This window comes from Panthera leo, chromosome B1 (assembly GCF_018350215.1).
Source record: "Panthera leo isolate Ple1 chromosome B1, P.leo_Ple1_pat1.1, whole genome shotgun sequence".
Taxonomy (NCBI): Eukaryota; Metazoa; Chordata; class Mammalia; order Carnivora; family Felidae; genus Panthera; species Panthera leo.
In genome coordinates, this window is record NC_056682.1 from 3,768,221 (window position 1) to 3,788,416 (window position 20,196).

At 39.3% G+C, this 20,196-nt stretch overlaps 1 protein-coding gene across 1 annotated transcript in view; it reads right to left on the minus strand.

Moving 5' to 3' along the window:
- Positions 1-2,914: 2,914 nt before the first annotated feature.
- LOC122217279 (CUB and sushi domain-containing protein 1-like) overlaps positions 2,915-20,196 on the minus strand; it is a 634,007-nt gene continuing 616,725 nt past the window's right edge. Inside the window, exon 5 of the mRNA XM_042934085.1 lies at positions 2,915-3,126. Coding sequence (XP_042790019.1) covers positions 2,915-3,126 — 212 coding nt within the window. The remainder of the gene's footprint in view (positions 3,127-20,196) is intronic.

Below are 20,196 nucleotides of genomic sequence, written 5' to 3' on the forward strand. Positions count from 1 at the left end.
ATTTAGGAAAGCCACCTATTCCGTTATAGCCTCCACGGAAGAGAGATGTGGGTCCTGTGTAAACGTGCCATGGCCAGGTCAAGACAGTTCTTCTGTAGTTATGAGAAACGTGAAGCGTCACCCCAAAAAGCTCTCTCCGCTCCGACTCTCTATCGAGGCAGCGTGTGTGTAAACTCGCCTCTCAGGTGGTTACTCTCTGTGGTAGTAACCTGTTTGAGGCTTTACCGTGAAATCTACGAGGGGAAGTGAGTTCCCGACAGAGCATCAAGTCTACACCTGGCTGGACTGTCCTGTTGCAGGGATTGGGGTGGAGTGAGAAGGAAACGTAATTCCGAGTTGGAGGCCTTGAGCCTGAGTTCCAGTGATACCCTGTGGTCTGTGATCTCTGCTCCCAGCTTCTTCATCAATAAAAGTTAGAGGATATTAACAAGAAACCCCAGGGCTTTTGTGCCAAGAGGACACTACAGATTGTCATAGGAACACAATATGAACACAACTCTATCTAACAGTAGCCATCGAGAGAAAGAGCATGTTGAGTCCAACCAGATACCCCATTTGCCAGACTGGAAGGAACACAAACAGGGTCAAAGTTCCCACGAAGAACTTTCCCAACAACTGCCCAGTTTTTGTTTTTTGTTTTTCCGATGTGTTCACAGATCATGAATCTTGGTGCCCTGGCAGATACCTAGATATATTTCAGAGCTGGAAAGTGTCCTCTAGCCTGAATCCACACACTAAGAAGATGGGCCACTGTCCTGGCCCCCATGCCAGCTCTCTCTCCGACAAACATTAGGAACTGTTGCTCTCAGGCCTCACAGGGGCCCAATGGCCCCATCCTCAACACTTTTCTGAGTCCAATACTGAAGTTGTTGGGGACAAGTAGCAGGGGATCACGAAAACAGAGATTAGTCAGAAAGGAGGGGGATGTGAGAGAAATCAACAGGGATAAGCCAAGAAGAAACAGGCAACAACTCCGACAACATTCTTTAGCTCCCGCCTGCCATCTTTAATTAAAATGAATGAAATGAATGAGCTCGTGCCTCTCAGTGGGAAGTCACAATGTGCTTATAAGAGCCAAGCCCTTCTGGAGACTTGTGTCTCGTTCTGATTTCACATGCCCTATTTTTATTTCAGACCTTGACACGGACATCTGCACCTCCACGTTTCCTCTCTTACATAAACTAAGTCTGTCTGGCAGAAGCTGTCCGGACCATGGGTTCTAACATCATGGTCAAAGATGTCTCTCTTTTTTCTCTCTTTCCCAACCTGACATCTTAGGAGCAAGGTAGTCGGTCGGTGCCCACGATCTGCAGAATCTCTCGTAAACAAGGCCTTTACCATAAATCATACAGTTTCTGAGAGACACTCACCATGTATTTTATATTGCAATGAATTTCTGAAAACCAGAACGATGTAATTTTAAAGCTAAAAATGTTACATCCCTGGCTGTCTTTTAGTGATTGACAGAGAATATGAACTCAATAGATAGGTAATGCATATCCAGTGTACTAGATATCCAGTAGCTTCCCTACTTATATAAACTGTGATGTGACTCGTCCAAGGTCACAAGGATATTTTTGGCAGAACATGGAAGAGAACCCAGGACACCCAGCATTATGTTCACAAGGTATTTCCACTAAGTCTGATGGAACACAAAGGGAGAGAGGTACTATCAACCAATTCTTGAACGTCTCAGATTGTATTACACGAAATCAACAAATGGGTAAACCCACTCATCTCAAAGTCTTGTTTAAGATGAATCAAATATAAAGCAAAGGCCAGAGAGGCAACGGTTATTTTTCTCTTAATTGAGGCAACATTTAATATAATCACAGCGTAACTAACGTAAGGAAATAATTCACCCATTAATATAAACCCTCTGCTTTGAATTTTGAGCCTTAGAAAAAAATAAATTTCAATTTAAATAACTGGTTTAAGACAGGTGATCTAATTTGATGTCATGTTTCAGGGTTGATATTTTTATCCTTTAGTCTTTACATGGAAATGCAAACTTGAACCCATAGAAATATTCCCACTCACTTCATATTCTCTACCAATGTATAAATGGCCAACATCTCCTCTGACTTACACCCTAATTTGAATGTGTGTGTGTGTCTGTGTGTCTGTGTGTGTATTCAAGTTAGCTTATCATCCAAGATCTGAAATAGAGTACTGATAGGGTTTTTAAAATACTAAGAAATGAAATAAAACAAAAACCAGCACAACTCACGACAAATGACTTAATTTGAGGCATAAAGACTTCAAACATCTATTCTTTGGATTCTCCCTCTTCAACTGCACTTATGGACACAACTAAAGCTGCTCTCACCAGCAATACCAAGACCTAGATTGATTCGCCGTAATTGATTAGACCCAGTTTCCTTCTGTCTCCACTAGCATACATGCCAGAGAAGTGATCCTCAGTTGATTAATTTCATATGTATGTTGCATTAGTATTTATGGTTTGCCTGTGACCCTTCATAGTTGCAACATCGTCAGGAAGGAAAAGAAATACGCAGTCATATATCTGCAGCACAGTAGATAAATGGTTGGTAACATGACATTTTAAAATGTCCATCGTCTAAAAATATCTGTTTACATTGAATCAGCTCCGGAACAAATCCAAAACTAACTTAGCTCGCCTGGTTACCATCATCTCTGTTGCTTTGTAAGAGTCGAGAATGAGGGCATGTGATGTTCCAGTGCCCACGTGCACCTAACTTTCCCGGCTCCAAATACCGACGCAAAGACATCTTGGAAACTTTGAGATCAGTCACAATATAGAGGGCTTTGTTAGCAGTCAAAATAGCAAAGCAAAGAAAGAACACTCATGTTTGCCAATGAATGTCCAAGGAGAACCATATAACAAAGCCTATTGTTGTATCTGGGGTAAACACATTTTTTTCCCCAGGACTTACCATATGGACGGCGCTTCTGTTCCACTGATCTCCAAGAAGTCGTACCCTTCTTCTAGTTGAAAGTCGGTGAAGACCAAGGCAATGGTGTCCCCGGGCTCAGCGAGGATGGTCCAGGTACAGTCGGCATTGTTCCCGTATTCTGAGGGGAAGTGCGGGCTGGAAATGTGGCTGCTGGTTCCCCGCAGGGTCCCTCCACAGGCTCCCTCAGCTGGCAGGAGCAGAAACATATGGGAATCATATTTCAAGACCACTTCATACACAAGTTCATCTACAAAGTATCCATAGTGATCCGTGACAAATATTTTCCGAACCCAAAATTGATAGTCTCAACATGACAAAGGGTTTCTTCTGATTTATTAATTTAGTTTTGTGGAAAAGCTTACAAAAGTCTAAACAATTACCCCGCATTATTAACTGACTTTCCATCGCGGAAGAGTGAAGTCTTGACTTTTCTAATATCTACAGTGTGTCGTTGCCATATACCTCACATTCACGGACGGCTTCACAAAAATGTACCAAAACTTTCTCTGAGATTTAAAAGTATGTAGCCATCAATTCACTGATACCTGGCTTTGAAAATACAGTGATCCTGAAAGTAGTCATCACCCTAATTGTTTTTCTACAGACTCTGGAATGTCTATTTGGTTTTGAATTTCAGGTAAGTTCTGGACTAATATGATGATAGAGACACAGCAATTCATAAAAACTTTCTGAGTAGGAAACAGATGCATGAAAACTTAAAGCAGAATAACTTGGAAAGTAGCAACTAAAATGGTCAGTGATGACAAAATGTCTGTAAGATATAATATAAATTTGCATTAAAATATTAATTTGAGGGGAAGCCATCTTACCAAGTTTTCCCTAGAGCAAAACATACAGGTTATTGAACTCAGAGCATTGCTTACAAAATGTTATGTACATAGTAAACTGTAACACAGGTAAATAAATATTTATAAGATACTTATGCTAAGACATGTCTGAGAGTGTCCTTTTTTTCTTTCCTTCCCTCCTTCCTTTTGACCCATCAGATAGTTTCTACCCAAAGAGCATATTTAATATTTATGGGTGTTGATGCTCTAATATAACTGATAAATGAAGTCAGCCTGTCACCAAGATGGGGACATATGCTTTTAGCAGCTTGTGTGCCTGGATAAGATCATGTAGAGCAGATATTTTCATTGGCTACTGATGAAACAACTGTATATGTAAATGTAGTATACACTTGCATATACTCACACCTCTGTAGTAACAACTGTTTTTCATGTATGAACATGTCATACGTACATGCATGATCAACACACACAGCATAATGCTATTTAATACACTGACCTTATTTCTCTAATCTTATCATATGCTGTGGAAGTTATCTCAGTATAATGCAAAAAAAAAAAAAAAAGAATTACAGCACTCTTATATAAAAAAATATCATAAATGAGTGGACTTAAAAGTTACCAAATCCATTTCTGTCAGTTAAGCAACTGACTTTTGACTTCGGCTCAGGTCATTATCTCAAGGTTCATGAGCTCGAGCCCCACACTGGGTTCTGCACTGACAGGGCAGAGCCTGCTTGGGATTCTCTGTCTCCCTCTCTCTCCGCCCCTCCCTGACTCACACACGCGCTCTATTAAAATAAATAAACATTTAAAAACATATAAATAAATAAATAAGACTTTGCAATAGGTGTATTTGTGTGTATCACACTAGGGGTAAGAGTGAATGGGACGAGAAGCACACTGGTTGGTTCTGGGAAAGCAAGGCGGCAACCTTCGCCAAGCAGGTGACATCGCACCTGTTGAGAGTACACAGCGGCAGGCACCTGCCAGCAGCAATGGGCGTCAGTGGTGGCTCTACAGCAGAGCCCTGGAGCCCCGCTCTGTGCCTTTATCTCTCTAGCTGCGTGACCAGTGGAAAGTCTGAAGACCTGTAGAAAGTGCCAAAGAAGCCGGGGTGACAGGGTCGCTCCAGACACTCCAGGAAGTAGATATACGTGAACTGCCATGGGGATATTTTCACACTTAACGGCGCATAGAGCTGTGTTGGTGCCTACCAGCGGACAGAAGCTCAGATCACGTGCCCTTCCCTCTCAGCAATACATCCCTTTTCCCTTTAACACGAGAGCCGTTGAGCTGAATAACCGGCATTGTCACCTTTTACGTCTCAGTTCTGATGCAATGAGCCTAACAGTTTAGACACTAGGACTTCAAGTGACCAGGAGACTTCAGGTGAGGACTTGAGCACAGCATGGAGGGTGAGACGCCAAGGGGCTGGGGAGCGAGGACATGCTCGCTAATTCCAAAGAGGACCAGAGGCCACATTACAGGAGCGGACGAGGGCTACAATTCTATGGTAACTTTGTTGGAAACAGGAGCAGATGATAAAATAAAGACAAGAATAGAAAACAGAAATGAAGAGAATGAAGAAAGAAACTGGCAGAGAGAAACAAGAATACATTTCTCCCAAACCTGCAATCACCATTGTGTTTTCTCTGATATTTTAATGCCCAGAGAACATTTTAAAATGGATTACAGTTAAAATTATGTCAGGCTAAATATATATGGGATATATTATGATTTCTTAATAGGGCATTTCACATAAAATATTGCAGAATGCCATTTAGATAATCTACTTGAAATCTTTGAGAATTAAGCACATGAAACAAAAAACACCTTATGTCACTCACTGGATAACACACTTAAATCACAGAAAACTCTCTTTAGTAGAGAGTGTGGTAAAAACATATTTCTGCATATGTGTTTGTGTGGGGGGAGGGTATGGAAAAGGAGTTTCAATGGTGCTTCAAATATTTCTCCAAAAGAACATGTTAAGTATTTTCTTTGCCATTTTTGTAAGAGAATTTTTTTCTAAATTGTAACATCTTGCACAACCGAACACATAATGGTATTTGAGGAAGGGTAATGTAACTATCATTTTAGAGTAGTTTTTAAAAAGAAATCCAAGTTTTGATTTTAGATTTACAAAAATCTATCAGCAGAATAATTACACATATAGGTAAAACAACTGAGCAAACATTTTCCAAAGCACCTTTGGCCTTGGGAAAAATGTATTTAATTTTAATTAATTTTGGGAATGCTATTAGTTGTGAACTTTGAGTTTTGCTGCAAAAGATATTAAGCTACCTTTCTCTAAAATGTCACTTTATGATAAAGACTTTGCTAAGTAGAAATGGGAGCCTCATTCCTCATAGTGTAGGTGTTATGAGGACCCAAATACACAGGGGGATTCAGTAAATGATAAGACGAGCCTCATCCGTGATGGGAGGAGAGTGTATTTACAAAGCGACTGGGAAAAAAAGAAACCTGAAAAAAATCATTTAGAAACAGCCTAATAGAAAATACATATGAATGACATCAATTAAAATGAAAGTATAAAATAATGGGTAAATTAGCAGAATAAATATACTGTATCATGCCAAATAATGTATTACCTCAACTAAAAGAAATTATGTGACTGAAGCAAAAGAAACATTACCATAAACCAACTTACCTACATAAAAATGTTATTTTCAAAATAGACATATAAACATAATCCAAAATAAAAAACAAGATAATGAGGCAAATTTGCAACATAGCAAAGGGATGTCTTCTATACTTATTTGATTCACATTAAGAATAATACACAAAGAGGGGCGCCTGGCTGTCTCCGTTGGTTGAGCATCCGACTTCAGCTCAGGTCATGATCTCACAGTTTGTGGGTTCAAGCCCCACATCAGGCTCACTGCATCAGCACAAAACTGCTTCAGGGTCTCTGACACTCTCTCTCTCTCTCTCTCTCTGCACCTACTCTGCTCATTCTGTCTGTCTGTCTCTCTCTCTCTCTCTCTCCCTCAAATATAAATAAGCATTGAAAAACATTAAAAAAAAAGAACAATATACAAAGAGACTGATGGAGAAAAGGTCATCAGTGACAATTTAAACAAGAATTCCAGAAAGAAATTCTACACACAGGAAAAGGTTTAAACACTCTTGTTCTCACAATAAAATTAACACAAGGGTGAAACACTTAAAGTTTTAAAATGCATTTTTTACAAAAAGGAAAATAACTAAGGGTAAAATGGATATTATTCTTTGCTTCTGATATCAATGTATATTGATATAAAATTTTGGACCATTTGATAATATACATTAGGGATAATATATAGGATGTTCATATCTTTGGCAAGTTACTCAATTTGAGGTCTTAATATTTATCGAGTACATTTTAGGTGCTTGATATTCTGTACTAAGTCCCTTATCTGGACCATTTATTGAATCATTTCAAAATGTATGAGAAAATTATCGTTCCTATTTCATAGTTGTCAAAAGTGAGATTCTGGTTACTTATGAAAAACGTGCATCTGGAAAATGTTAAGACAGTCATGAAATATCAACATGATCAAGTAATCGGCATTAACATTAATCGGTATATACATTATTGCAAAACACTATAAGAGGTATAACCGGTGCTTTGCAGAAACGCAAAACAAATTCCGCGGTATTAAGGTGTGTACTTATCAACACTTTGACATCACTTTCCTGCCTCACGTCCTCACTCCCTCACTTTGCTTTCTGAATCACCTCCCTGCAAACTTCCACCTAAGTCCGGATCTCAAAGTCTCTGTGCTCCTGGGACCTAGGCCAGGAAACTATAGATGTGAGGGTTTATTTTAGGTTCAACGTGATAGTCAACCTGTGCCCAGATATTTAGCTGGGACTTACTCTGGGTGGGTCTATAGGGGTGCTTTTGGAAGAGATTAACATTTGAATGTGCAGATACAGTAAAGCAGATAGCTCTACCCAATGTGGGTGGGCCTCGCCCTATTCCTTAAAGGCTAGAGTAGAACAAAAGGGCTGAGTAGAAAACAATATGCTCTCTGCCTGCCTGTCTTGGAGCTGAGACATTTATCCTCTCCTGCCTTCTTGCTTGGATTCTGGCTGGAACTCACTCACATCACTGGCTCTCCGGAAACTCCAGCTGGACTTAGTCTCTACAATGGGATCAGCACATTCCCCATAATAAATCTCTTTATGTTCCTCAGAATCTCACAACGAATCTCAAAATCACATACCATATTATATTTACTTTTGAAGCCCACATATATTATTAAAAAGTGCCCTAAAATCGTATCAAAGGAAATTGGACTTTCCTAGCGAAATTGCTGCTATCTTGGTGAAGCCTGAGGATGAAGAAGCGATTTTTCGATGGTCTTCCTGCTGTGCTAAGACAATGAGTTAGCTTGATGTGTCTTTACAGCATCATGAGGCAGACTCTATTGTCATTGTCACTCAATCCCTGCTTGTCGATTGGGTTTCACTGTCATTTGTAACAGTGAGAGTAATATAGCAATAGTAGCAGCAAAGACAGTTAAGGGTTTCAAAGACAAATTATCTCAATTGAATAGCTCCAAGAAACAGAGACAAAGCATCATATATTCCTGTCCTGATGTTTCATTACATCACCAATTTCCAAGGGAAAAAAATATGAAAATCTGAGATAGCTACCATTATAAAATATTCATTCATAATTCATTTTCAGGCATTTCCCCAGGAAGTGTACATGGATAAAGATAATGCTTTTCTGGGAGTTGCCTGTATCTCATTATTAAAGGTATCTCCTATAATAAATAGTAACAAGGACAAAGCAATTTCCATTTTAAAATTATGATTAAGAGATAACACCGTGTCCTGGCTTCTCAACCTCACCATCATTAACATCTTGGGCCACATAATTCTTTGTTCTAACAGGATGCTCTGTGCATTGTAGGAAACTTTGTAACATCCTAGCCCGTGCCCACTACTTGCCAAAAATATCCCCAACTGTGTTGACGAAAGATGTCTGCAGACATTGCCAAATGTTCTTTGGGGGGCAAAATGGTCCCTTGTTGAGAACCATTTACTTAGATGAATTTAATTAGTTCTTTTTTTCTGGTTCTTTTCAGTGGTACTATACAGAGCTTTTAAACGGAAGAAATTAAAGCCATATTAAAATGCTATGTAGTATTCTTTCCTTGAGTCAGAATTAATAATCAATGAGATACGTGACTTCCTTAAATGTACTAAAATATAGGGAAAACATACATGGTGCTCTCCCTTAAATAATCTGTTTATATAAGATAATTTAAAGCAGAGTAGCTGCCATAGAATTTGAAAATGGACTCATTTTTGATGTACATTGTACAGATTTTCTCACAAAGAATAAGCCTCGGTAAATAAACTTAATTAGGAAAGAGCTACTAAATTTTCTAAACTAAGATATTTTATCTCTAGAAAAACCTAAAAATCATTAAGGGTATAAGAGATTTATTGCCCTTGTTTTAATGCATCTTTAACCCTAGGATTGTGATGGAAAGTATGTGTATGACAGATGTAACTTAAATTCTTTTATATGACCAGTCTGTAATTTCTTATGTGTGTTTTCACAAGGCGGGTTTCACCCTTTACATAAAAACTAGTAACAATGCAAAAATAGCAATTAAACACTAATAATTCATCTCTATTTTATTCACAAATAAAATGCTAAAAACGAATGCTTTATTTGACAATTACACGTAGGAGCCTCAAAACTAGAGATCACTGGCCAGGTTTAGAAAAAACATACAGCCAGAGACCTTCGGAATCATCTCTTAATACCATTTACACGCGTACACCTACGCACAAACACACACATACATGCACACACGCAAGAGCCCTCAAAACTAACTTCTCTTCTTGCCTTCTTCATTTCTCTGTAATCTGTTTCATTCAAATCAGCCAGATGGATTTTTTTTTTATTTTACTTGAATCTTAAAATTTTCTGCTCAAAACTCTTACACTTCTGTCCCCACTCAGAGTAAAATCAACACTCTCTGTGATCTGACCCACAGCCCCTCCCAGTCCCCAGTGCCTGATCTGCCCGCTCCGTGCCCTCCTCTCCCCACTACTCTTTCCTCACTCTGTTCTAACCACGCTGCCTCACCACGTGCCACGTGTGTGCATTCCTGCCCCAGAGCCTTTGGTCTCATCACCCTCCCCAAGACAGGTCTCCCCTTCCTGGTCCGCCCCTTCTGCTGACTGTATGTGAACCAGCTCCTGCTCTCTGTGACTCCCATCGCCTCATCCTGCCCTGGTTTACTTCTTAGCACTTAGCTGAGTGTCAAGCATTGGGCCGTAAGCTGTCTAGGCTGTCTTTGGACTAATGTCCCTGTTCCTAGAAGGCGGCCTGGAACTCAGTGAACTCTCTTTTTCCTCCTTCATTGAGTGATGATTGCAGCACTCCCTGCGACTCTATCAGGTTGAATGTGCCTGTATCCGGTTATCTTCAGTGTGGTGTGACTGTCACAAAACAGATCTCTGGGGCCGTGCATGGCATCCAACTACCCCATTTCTAAGACGAGCGGGAGAAAGTATGCTTAGTTATGGAAATTTGTGGCTTTTTCAAGTATAAGGTTTAAAAAACATTCTCTAAAAACTGCAGCAAGCCTCTAAGTAGAGATATTTCAGACAAAAATTAATTGCCAAGAAAGTTTTATCACTGTAGCAATCCATGAGGGGTTGAGTTGGTATGTTTATTTAGCTTCGTTTGTTTTCACCAAGTAGCTAAGCCACAAGACCAGGAATGGTCCTTTTATGTACAGCGGAGCAGCAGGGAAATTTCAGGAAGAGATAAAGTCAAGGCAGGGAGACGAAGCAAATAGATCAAAGCAAAACAATAAGGAGACTCGGGGCAAGCTGCCTGGCACCCGGAGTTCAAGTTCCACAGTTCAACCGTGTGACGTAAACTTAGAGATCACACACACAAAGCAAAATGTATCAAAACAGAAAACCATTAAAATAAGCTAAATAATTCTGAGCAATATTTAAATAATATAGCTAAATTAATATAATGCAAGCTCCGTGGATATTAATGTGAATAAAATTTTACTTCAATATTTTACATTTTACTTCAATATTAATTTTGCAATACCGGAGGGATTCATGTGAAAGCTGAAAATTGGGGGATCTGATTTAGGAAATGCTATTTTTATTCCCCCTTCCTTCCTTCCTTCCTTCCTTCCTTCCTTCCTTCCTTCCTTCCTTCTACATTATTCACAAAGAAAATGAAGTTAGGTTCAAAACTTCCAGGTGAAAATTTGACAGTAAATTTCATATATTAAAAAATAAAAAAATAAATAAATAAATAAATAAATAAATAAAAAAACAAAGAAAAAAAAAAAAAAAAAAAAAAAAAAAAACTTCCAGGTGAATACATGACTGTAAAAATTACTATACAACAATTTTTTAATGAAATGATGAGGATCAATAGTGAGTCACTTGATTATTTTAAAAAGTGGGTTCCTACAACTTCCATATAATGGTTGGAATTAGCAAAACAGTCGAGCAAGGCGACTTTGGCTCCCAATCCAAATTTCCATCAGAGCTGTGTTTCCTTTAAATCAGTTTCCTATACTGAGGTTCACAAAATCTTGCATTTGAAAAATAAAAAAAAAGATGCTACAGTTCAAAGGAGTTTGAATGCCATCAACTTAATCCAAGAAGACGATAAGGTTTTTAATAAAAGATGTATTTGAATCTACTGATTTCTGTAAGTAGGGAAAATAATCCTGAGTGTAAGCAGAAATCAGAGTACGCTATTTCCCCTTAGGAATTTCCAAACTTTTACAAAGTTTCATTCTAAACTCTAAAATTTTTATATATGCCTTGCCTGGGTATGAATGTTGCTAGGAATATATCTTAAGGGCATAATTCAAAATACAGAATAAAACATTATTTAGAGACATACTTTGCCATATTTATAACAAAGAAAAATGGAAACCAACTAAAAGTTTAACAACAGATACATCATTAAATAAAGTATGATTTATCCAAACCACAGGACCAACGTGTTTACCAAGCATTTGTAAGACGGCTTCAGTAAACTCCTCAGTTAGAATATTAAATTTATAAAAAGCAGCGTACACAACTGGATTTGTAGACTCTTCACAATTTTAAAAATTGTATGGAAAAATATTCAGGAAAGAGAAAAGGAACATATACACAAACACATGCATGATGCCCAATTTCTAAGTCTAGGAGATATTCTCTAAGGTCCTTTGCCTAAATAATCTGTGTGGAACACGGGTACCGCTGACAATCTTGAAGTCAGAAGGTCTGGGTTTAAACCAGGGGGTTCCCCCACTGACTTTGGTGTGACAACACCTTCCCTTCTCTGTGCCTCGTTTACTGACCTGTAAACAGAGATGATAATGGGTACCTATTCACAGTGCTCTGTGAGGGCAAAATGCATTAAGAACTGTAAATTGCTAGAAAAATGCACGCAAATACTACCTGCTCCATAAAACTTGCTATTATTATTTTTTCCTGCTTGGCACGAAGCAATCAATCCGTGATAGTTTATTAAATTATTTTTTAGTGCTTTATCATAAGTTTTAAAAGCATTGCTGCTTTGGGTGACACTTTGCTTTCACCAAATAGGAAGTGACTCCAGAGGGAGAGAGAGTCACAAAGAGCTGCAGGTCAAGAAGGTTTCCAGGGCACTAGGGACGGGAAGGCAGGAGGGCCCCAAATCTACTGGCATTGTTTCTGTAGACACCACCCACTTACACTCTATCTGAGACCATCAGGGGATTATCTTTTATCCTTGCGGACTGTAGTCACCTCAAGAAGCAGTGATCTCCTGGTCACCCCGCAAACCCTCAAAGATCTTCACGTCTCATGTATCTGACCTCCTACCCCTCCCAAGCTCTTGAGCCTTCTGCTAGGTCCTCTGAAACTCAAGGTCAACTCTCAGCAAAACTCCCTACCTCTCAACCATCTCTGAGGCAACCCCCTCCTTCTCTAAAGGAAGCCCAGATATCTTCTGAGGATAGTGCATCATGAAGGCCTCCCACATGGTCACTGTTTGCTTCCACAGTCCAAGGACTGCCGGCCCTGGCACTGGGCGATGTGTCTACCAATGCACATCTCATTACTATTTCAGGTACTTTGTTCTTTCCTCCCCAAAGTGCCCCACCTTTGAGTCTTTTATCCCCAGAATCTTCTTCCTCTAGCCCTCTACAAAATCCCTGGGGCATCCCCATTATTCCGTGAAGAATTTTTTTACCCCTGGCTCACTGCCATTTTCTGCAATTCCATGTTTGGCCTAATTCTTGCTATTTCCATATCAATGATAGACAATCCTTTGAAGGCTGGCTTCTCAGTTCACTTGCCCCCCTCCTCCAACCCTCCAACACAGTCCTTTTATCCCCATCCTCGTCCTTCATCTTTTCAACATGATACATGATCGTTTGCCATAGCTGCATTTGAAGTGTCCTGTGATCAGACCCGAACTTTCCACATGTCCAGGCCACTTTCCAAACACATTAACTCCAACCATTCTTTGAACCCATAGCACCTACAGTTCCCTGATCTTGCCACTTTCTCCTTTTATTCCCTCCTGTTCTTATGTCTCACCTGGACATCCTTAGATTTCATGGCCATTATTTAAATCACCCCTTGTGCTTGCCATAAGTCCATTGTCAATTCCTTCAATTCAAACTTGGGTCAAATCCACACTTACTCACATTTAGGTAAGTATGGCTGGAGAAAACGCAAAACCAGAACCATGTAGATGGGTCTAACTTTAAATTGATGGCTAGATCCAAAATGTCCTTTAATTGTGGCATTCTTAATTTCCCTCAGTTTTTAGGCTTCTTTCTGGGGGAATACCATATCACACCTCCTTCATCCTTAACCTGCCAATATCTCCTACCCTTCAATGGTGATTTTCTTTCCTGTTTACTAAAAACAGAGGCAATCTCAGTCAGTTACACATCCAACTTTGGCTCAGGTCATAATCTCACAGTTCATGAGTCTGAGCCCCTGTCAAGCCCTGCTCTGACAGTGCATAGCCTGCTTGGGATTCTTTCTTCCTCTCTCTCTATGCCCCTACCCTGCTCATGTTTGCTCTCTCTCTCTCTTGAAAATAAATAAAAATATAAACATTTTTAAAAAAAAATATAAAAAGAGACATTTTACAACCTATCAGCACTCTATCTGATCACCTCTCTGTACTTCTGCTCATAAAATGTCCATACTGGGTTCCTACCAAGGGCTGACACCTGTTTGTGTTCTTGCTTTCATCCCTGATCAAGTCCCTAAGCCAAGCATTAGCACTCTCTCCTCTCTCCAAATGATCATTTCCTTTTTTTATTGGACAACTGTTCTCAGCATATAGACATATTATAATTTCCCCAATTCAAAATTTTAAAGCAACTACCTCTTGATTCCACATCTACCTCCAGATTCCACATCCATCTCTAGTCCTATTTTTAAAAACCCCTTTCCCAGTAACACATTTCAAAAAATGTCTATAACTGCAAACTTTAATTTTTTGTCATCCTCTCTTGAACCCACTTGAGTCATGATTTTGTCCTTCCTGACCCACTGCAGCTGGGCTCTTCAGGTAGCAACACTGATAAATCCTACAGTCAGTTCTCCTGTCACACAAGCCCTCAACAACACTGGACTATTCTCCATTTTCTATTCCTTAAATTTGTTTTTCTCACTAGGCTTTTAAAACTATTCTTTTAGTCTTGAAATAATTGCAAATTCACAAAAGTTTGCAAAAATAGTACAGAGTGATCGCACCTACCCTTCTCAAAATTTCCACCAATGGTTACATCTTACATATATAGAACAATATCAAAAGTTTTTAAAATAGCACTGGTTCAATGTGTGCATATGATTTATTCCCTAGCTCTATCTATGTATCTATCTATCTATCTATCTATCTATCTATCTATCTATCTATCTAATTAAAGTTTGTTTTGTTTTGTTTGAAACAGAGTTAGCGTGAGTGGGGGAGGGGCAGACAGAGAGGGAGAGAGAGAATCCCAAGCAGACCCACACTGCCAGCACAGAGCCCCGCCCCAACTCACAAAACTGTGAGATCATGACCTGAGCCGAAACCAAGAGTCAGAAGCTTAACCAACTGAGCCTCCCGGGCGTCCCTCAGTAGTACTTTTATGAACTACTCTTCTCAGGCTTGCTTTGATCTTATTGGCCATTTATACTCAGCCCCACCTGGTTTCAAGTCACCCTCTGATCCGTAGCATGATGCCTGCAGCTCCATCCTTGGACTTTGTTTCTTCCTGACTATATCCATTCCCTTATTGGTCTCATCCATGCTCAGTTACATGGATTTAAATACCATCTGTATGCTGAACGTTCTCAAATTTGTAGTTCCATTCCAGATCTCTCTTCTGAATTCAGTTTTATGTATCCAAGTCCCTACATGATACATCCATGTAGACGCCTAAACACATTCCAGACTTACTCCCAAGTCCTACTTCTGATCTTTCCCTTTCCAAGTCTGAAATTTCACAGTATTCTCCATGTCAAATAATGGCAGCTCCCCTCTCCCAGTGGCTTGGTAAAAAGACCATGGCATCACCCATCCCTCTTCTATTTCTTTCATATCCATGAGCACGGTGTCCTAAAACCCGAGTGGCCCTTTCTTCAAACTACGTTCTTGATCCAACTGCATCCGGCAGCTTGCCCTGCCACTATCATGACAAATAACACCACCTCTCACTCTGTTACAATGGCTTCCTAACAGGTTCTCTGATTTTATCCTTTCCACCATATATTATTTTCTCAACACAGCAGCCAAGTAATCCTCTTAAATTCTACATGAGATGATGCCACTTCTCTTCCCAAAATCCTCTAGCTTCTTTCCATATTGCTCACAATAGGAGCTAGTGCCTATGTTAGGGACCACAGGACCCTCCAAGACCTTCTTCCTCCCACCTTGTCTCTGACCTGCTCTCTCCCACCTGCCACTGTCCAACGTGCTCTAGCCACACTCACCACTGTACTATCCCCCCATTCTAGCCCTGTATCTCAGGACTCAAGCCATGGACACTTCCTTGATCTGGACCACTCTCTTAATATTCTAGTAGGGTTTACTCTACCTCCATGAGGGGTCCAAAAATGTTCATTTTGCCAAATACATAATTTTCCCAGGATATAGGACTTCAGGTGCTAAAACCAGGACAGCTCTGGGCAAGCCAAACAGTTGGCCAGTACAGCTCTTGGTCAAATGTCACTTTCTTAGTGAGAATATCTCTGAGCACTTATTACAGTTAGATGTTATGTATCTGGTTTTACTAATCTCTTTATGTATTTATGCTATCTATCTCCAACCAAAAATGTAATTTCCATGGTGGTTGGGATTTTTCCTTATTTTTTTTTTCACTTTGTAGCCCCAGCTTCAGGAACTAATGTACACAAACTACAGTTTGTGGACCACATTTGGACCTGTTTTTGTAAATAAAGCTTTACTGGAACACAGTATTGCCTATTTGTTGAGGTAATGCCTATGGAAACTTTTCTGCACAATGACTGAATACAGTTCATACAAAGACAATATGGCTTGAAAAACATAAAATATTTACTATCTTACCCTTGATCGGTAGAGTTTACTGAACTTATTGGTAAGTGTGTCTGAAAACATGTATGTCCTTGATAACTAAATGTTTCTTTAAAGAATGAATGAATGGACACAAATAGTAAGCAGACATATTCTACTGGAAATCAAAGGACGATTAAGGCAACTCTGGGGCATCGTTCTAATGCTACTAAATTCTCAGCAAATTAAAAGCAAATACTAACATCAAAACTAGGAATAATTGTGGTGAAACTCCTGGCGGCGTGGAAATTTGTTCAGCAAGTGTGCAAGGCATAAACAACATTTTGAAAACTCTATCCTTAGGAAATAATTAAACAGAAGAAACAAAAGCAATGCTATATGTACAGAGACACTAATTATAGTATTATGTGCAGCCGTAAATGTTGGAAACACTCATTATGTTCAATTACAGGCAAAGAAATAACTATTAATTTGTATAATTTTGAGGATATTGAGAAGAAAATGCTATCAATTAAAACTGAAAGTTTATGGTATAATACTAATCTTACAAAGGAAAAACAAGAAAAGTAATCTGCTCTATGACTTTAGCCTTGAGAGTTCCCAGAGCTTGGGTTGGCCTCATTGGTCCCTACTTTCCCTCCATCCTGGATCTTCAGTGATAACATTTACAATAATAATAGTAATTATTGGTATTGAGCACTTTGAGATATTATTTAATCCTTGCCGGTATTGTGAGATTAAAAGTATTAGTCTAATTTAAAGGAATCGAAACCAGAGGCTTTGCAAGAAAATAGCTTGCCCAAGATGTCCCAGGTATTATACGGCAAAGCAGGATCTTGAGTGACAAAGTTCTTGCTGTTAGACACGTCTGTTACTACCTATCACAGTGAATGGCATTTCCTTGGAAATATATCTATATTGGTATTAGACAGTCAGCTCTACAACCCAATATGGTGCCTCTGATAAAATCACAGAAAAATAACTAAATTAATCCACAAAATTAAAAATAATTGGCATACAGGCACCTTATGATTATGCTTTAAACTTGTCACAAGATTGGATTTAATGAGATAATGTAAACATATTTTTAAAAAAGGTACTTAGCAGAAAGCTTGTGACATCATGAAATGCAAAACATGTAAGCCAGACTTACTACAATCTAATGTTGACATATATTTTCAATACTTCTTTTTTCCCCCAATTTTGGTAAGGTTTACTTTAGAGTTGTTTATTGCACAGTGTGCAAGAAAAGTGCTTAAAACAAAATTGTCTAAAGCCATTCAAACTTAATTTAGAGCCAGGTTCCTTCTGTGAAGATTGCCCCACTCAATCTTACTTTGTAATGCGTGGTCCTGACATGACAGATCATTTAAGATTCGTTTTATGTTATTTCTGTAACATAACTGATAAAAACACAGCTGTGTTTTAAATATCACAGAATTTATAGGCTCGCATAAAAAGCATGACTTCTCTCCCTTCTCCTCCCCTCCAGCTACATCTTCCCCAGCCTCTCTTTCTCCCTGGCATCACTAGCAGCGGAATGCCTGCAATTAAAAAACCTTGAGTGACATTTCGTGAAGCAGTGGCAAGTGACATATTGTCATTTCCAGTCACGTTATGTAAGGCTTATCAATTAAAGAAATTTTCAGCTTTAGACAGCTCTAAATGAAACACACGCATACATTATTTAGCCTGTTTTATTAAAGGCATTACTGAGATGGCTCCCGGTTCTTTATTTCATGGCATCCTTGCTTGCTAACTAGGATCCATCCTTCCAAAAAAAAAAAAAAAAAAAAGCAACTGCCCTGAAGTGGATAAAATCAGTCAACTCTTAAACAACAACAACAACAAAACAAAACAAAACAAAAACCCAGCTGTCACATCCTATATTCTTTAAAACCATCACATAATAGTGACAACGTGTTTTGACAAATTTAGGTGAATATTTATCTTAAATGCATGTGTTTAGACAGAAACAAGGTTAGAGCTTTATGGAAGCCTAGCTTTCAATAATGATTCATTTGCTATTACTTTTAATGGTTTACAGATCATGCTTTTCCACAACACAAAAGCAAACAACCTCCCTTTAGCTTCCCCCAAGGAGGAGGCATTCGGAGGCATGTGTAAGAAGCACCACGTGAGAACTGCCTATGGCAGCCATTGTCTCTGTAGCCTTGGACCAGAGTCTCTGCATGTCAGGGAATTCGATTCCTTATCCACAAACTATAAATATTCACCTCACAATTTTTGGACAGCATAACATAGTATATGTAAAGTTTATATTATGACACCTGCCCCAGAGGATTTTAATCTAAATAAAATGTTTAGCCATGCTATCTCAACTTCCTCATTGCTTTCTTTCTTATCTCATAGTTACCTAAAAAGATTCCATTGGCTAGAAATAGAAAATAAAGGAAGAATAATTATTGGCCAACCACCTCTCAAATGTTTTGTATCTTGCCTCAACTGCCTCCCAAGGTGGTTCTTCTTGGGGCCAGAGAACTTTCTCTGTGCACCAATATTGGGCCACTACTCGGGGGCACCTGCCAAGTCTTGCCTTTGTGCCCAAGGATGGGGGATTGTTGGGAGGGCAGATGAGGGGTGGGGTTCCGTGAAGGATCTAAAGCTGCAGGAAAGAAAGAAGAAAGAGGTATGGACCAACTTAATCCAAAGGAATTCTTCCCCTGGAGTAGGAAGCCCACTTGAGAAAACAGACCACTGTCTGCTTTGTTTTCTCTAAGGTTGACTTACTCTGTAAAGAAATAGCTTCAGCAAATCATATTTAGCCTTTGAAATAAAACGGGAGAAAGACCTTACAGCCAAACAGCCCTCTATGGGCTTAAAGCTCTCTTGAACTAAGCTTACACATCAATTTTTTTTCATTTGCTACACACGGTAGTCACTCCGGCAAGCAGTTTTAGTCAGTGTTTGGCTTAAATCATTTGTACACCCACAGAAAATACCGAGACCAGCAGCCACCTTTCCCTTCTGGCATCTGACTACCTTTATTTTTCTCTGTTCTGGGCACATGACCTCTGAATGGCCTACGGGGTCTGTGAGACACCTTCCTGTCCTGCACGTAGGAGGAGTAAGAGGAGAGCACTGAATGCGCCCCCTGTCGTCTCTACAGGGGGGAAATCAACTGACCTGTTAACGGTCCTGATAGCCCATCTCCAGACAAGCCATGTTCTCCCTGGCCCTTCCATTTTTCAGGGCTCAGGCACACAGTTCTCAAGAAGAAATGTTTGTTTAATTTAAATTCAAATATTTGTTTCCAGATGATAACTGAGATTCTTTTAAAGACGTTTATTTCTCTTGTAAATTGGAAGGGAATGGGCACGGCATCATAGGAGCAAATGGCATAAAATGCCTGGGTTCAGATTCTGCCTCTCCCAGTTAACCGCCGTGTGACCTCAGAAAAGTCACGTCTTGCCTTGGTGCCTGAGACTGTAAGAAACAAGACATAGAACTTGAACAGTGATCTTGAATATTAAATACAAGAATATATATAAGGCACATAAACAGGGCTTGTCATCTGGTAATTGATAGTGGTTTCACCACCATCATATCTTTTTCTTAAGCTTTGCAATTTTAGTGACCAAACTGAAATATCTATCATTGGATAACAAATGCTACTCTATTTGCTCCTTATTCAGATACTTTGAATTTGATTGATCATTCCCTTCAGAAAAAAAGAATCTAGAAAGGATTTACACCTGGACTATTGTTAAATCTATATATTCTATACCGTCATGCTAGGCATATGCATTTGTGTATCAACGGGCATGGTGTATGTGTAACATTGGTCTTGTCATTGCATCCTGACAGTGACAAGTAAAATATAATGACCTGTTTCTACATCGACTAAGCCTTCAGCAGCTACTTAATTTCCTCT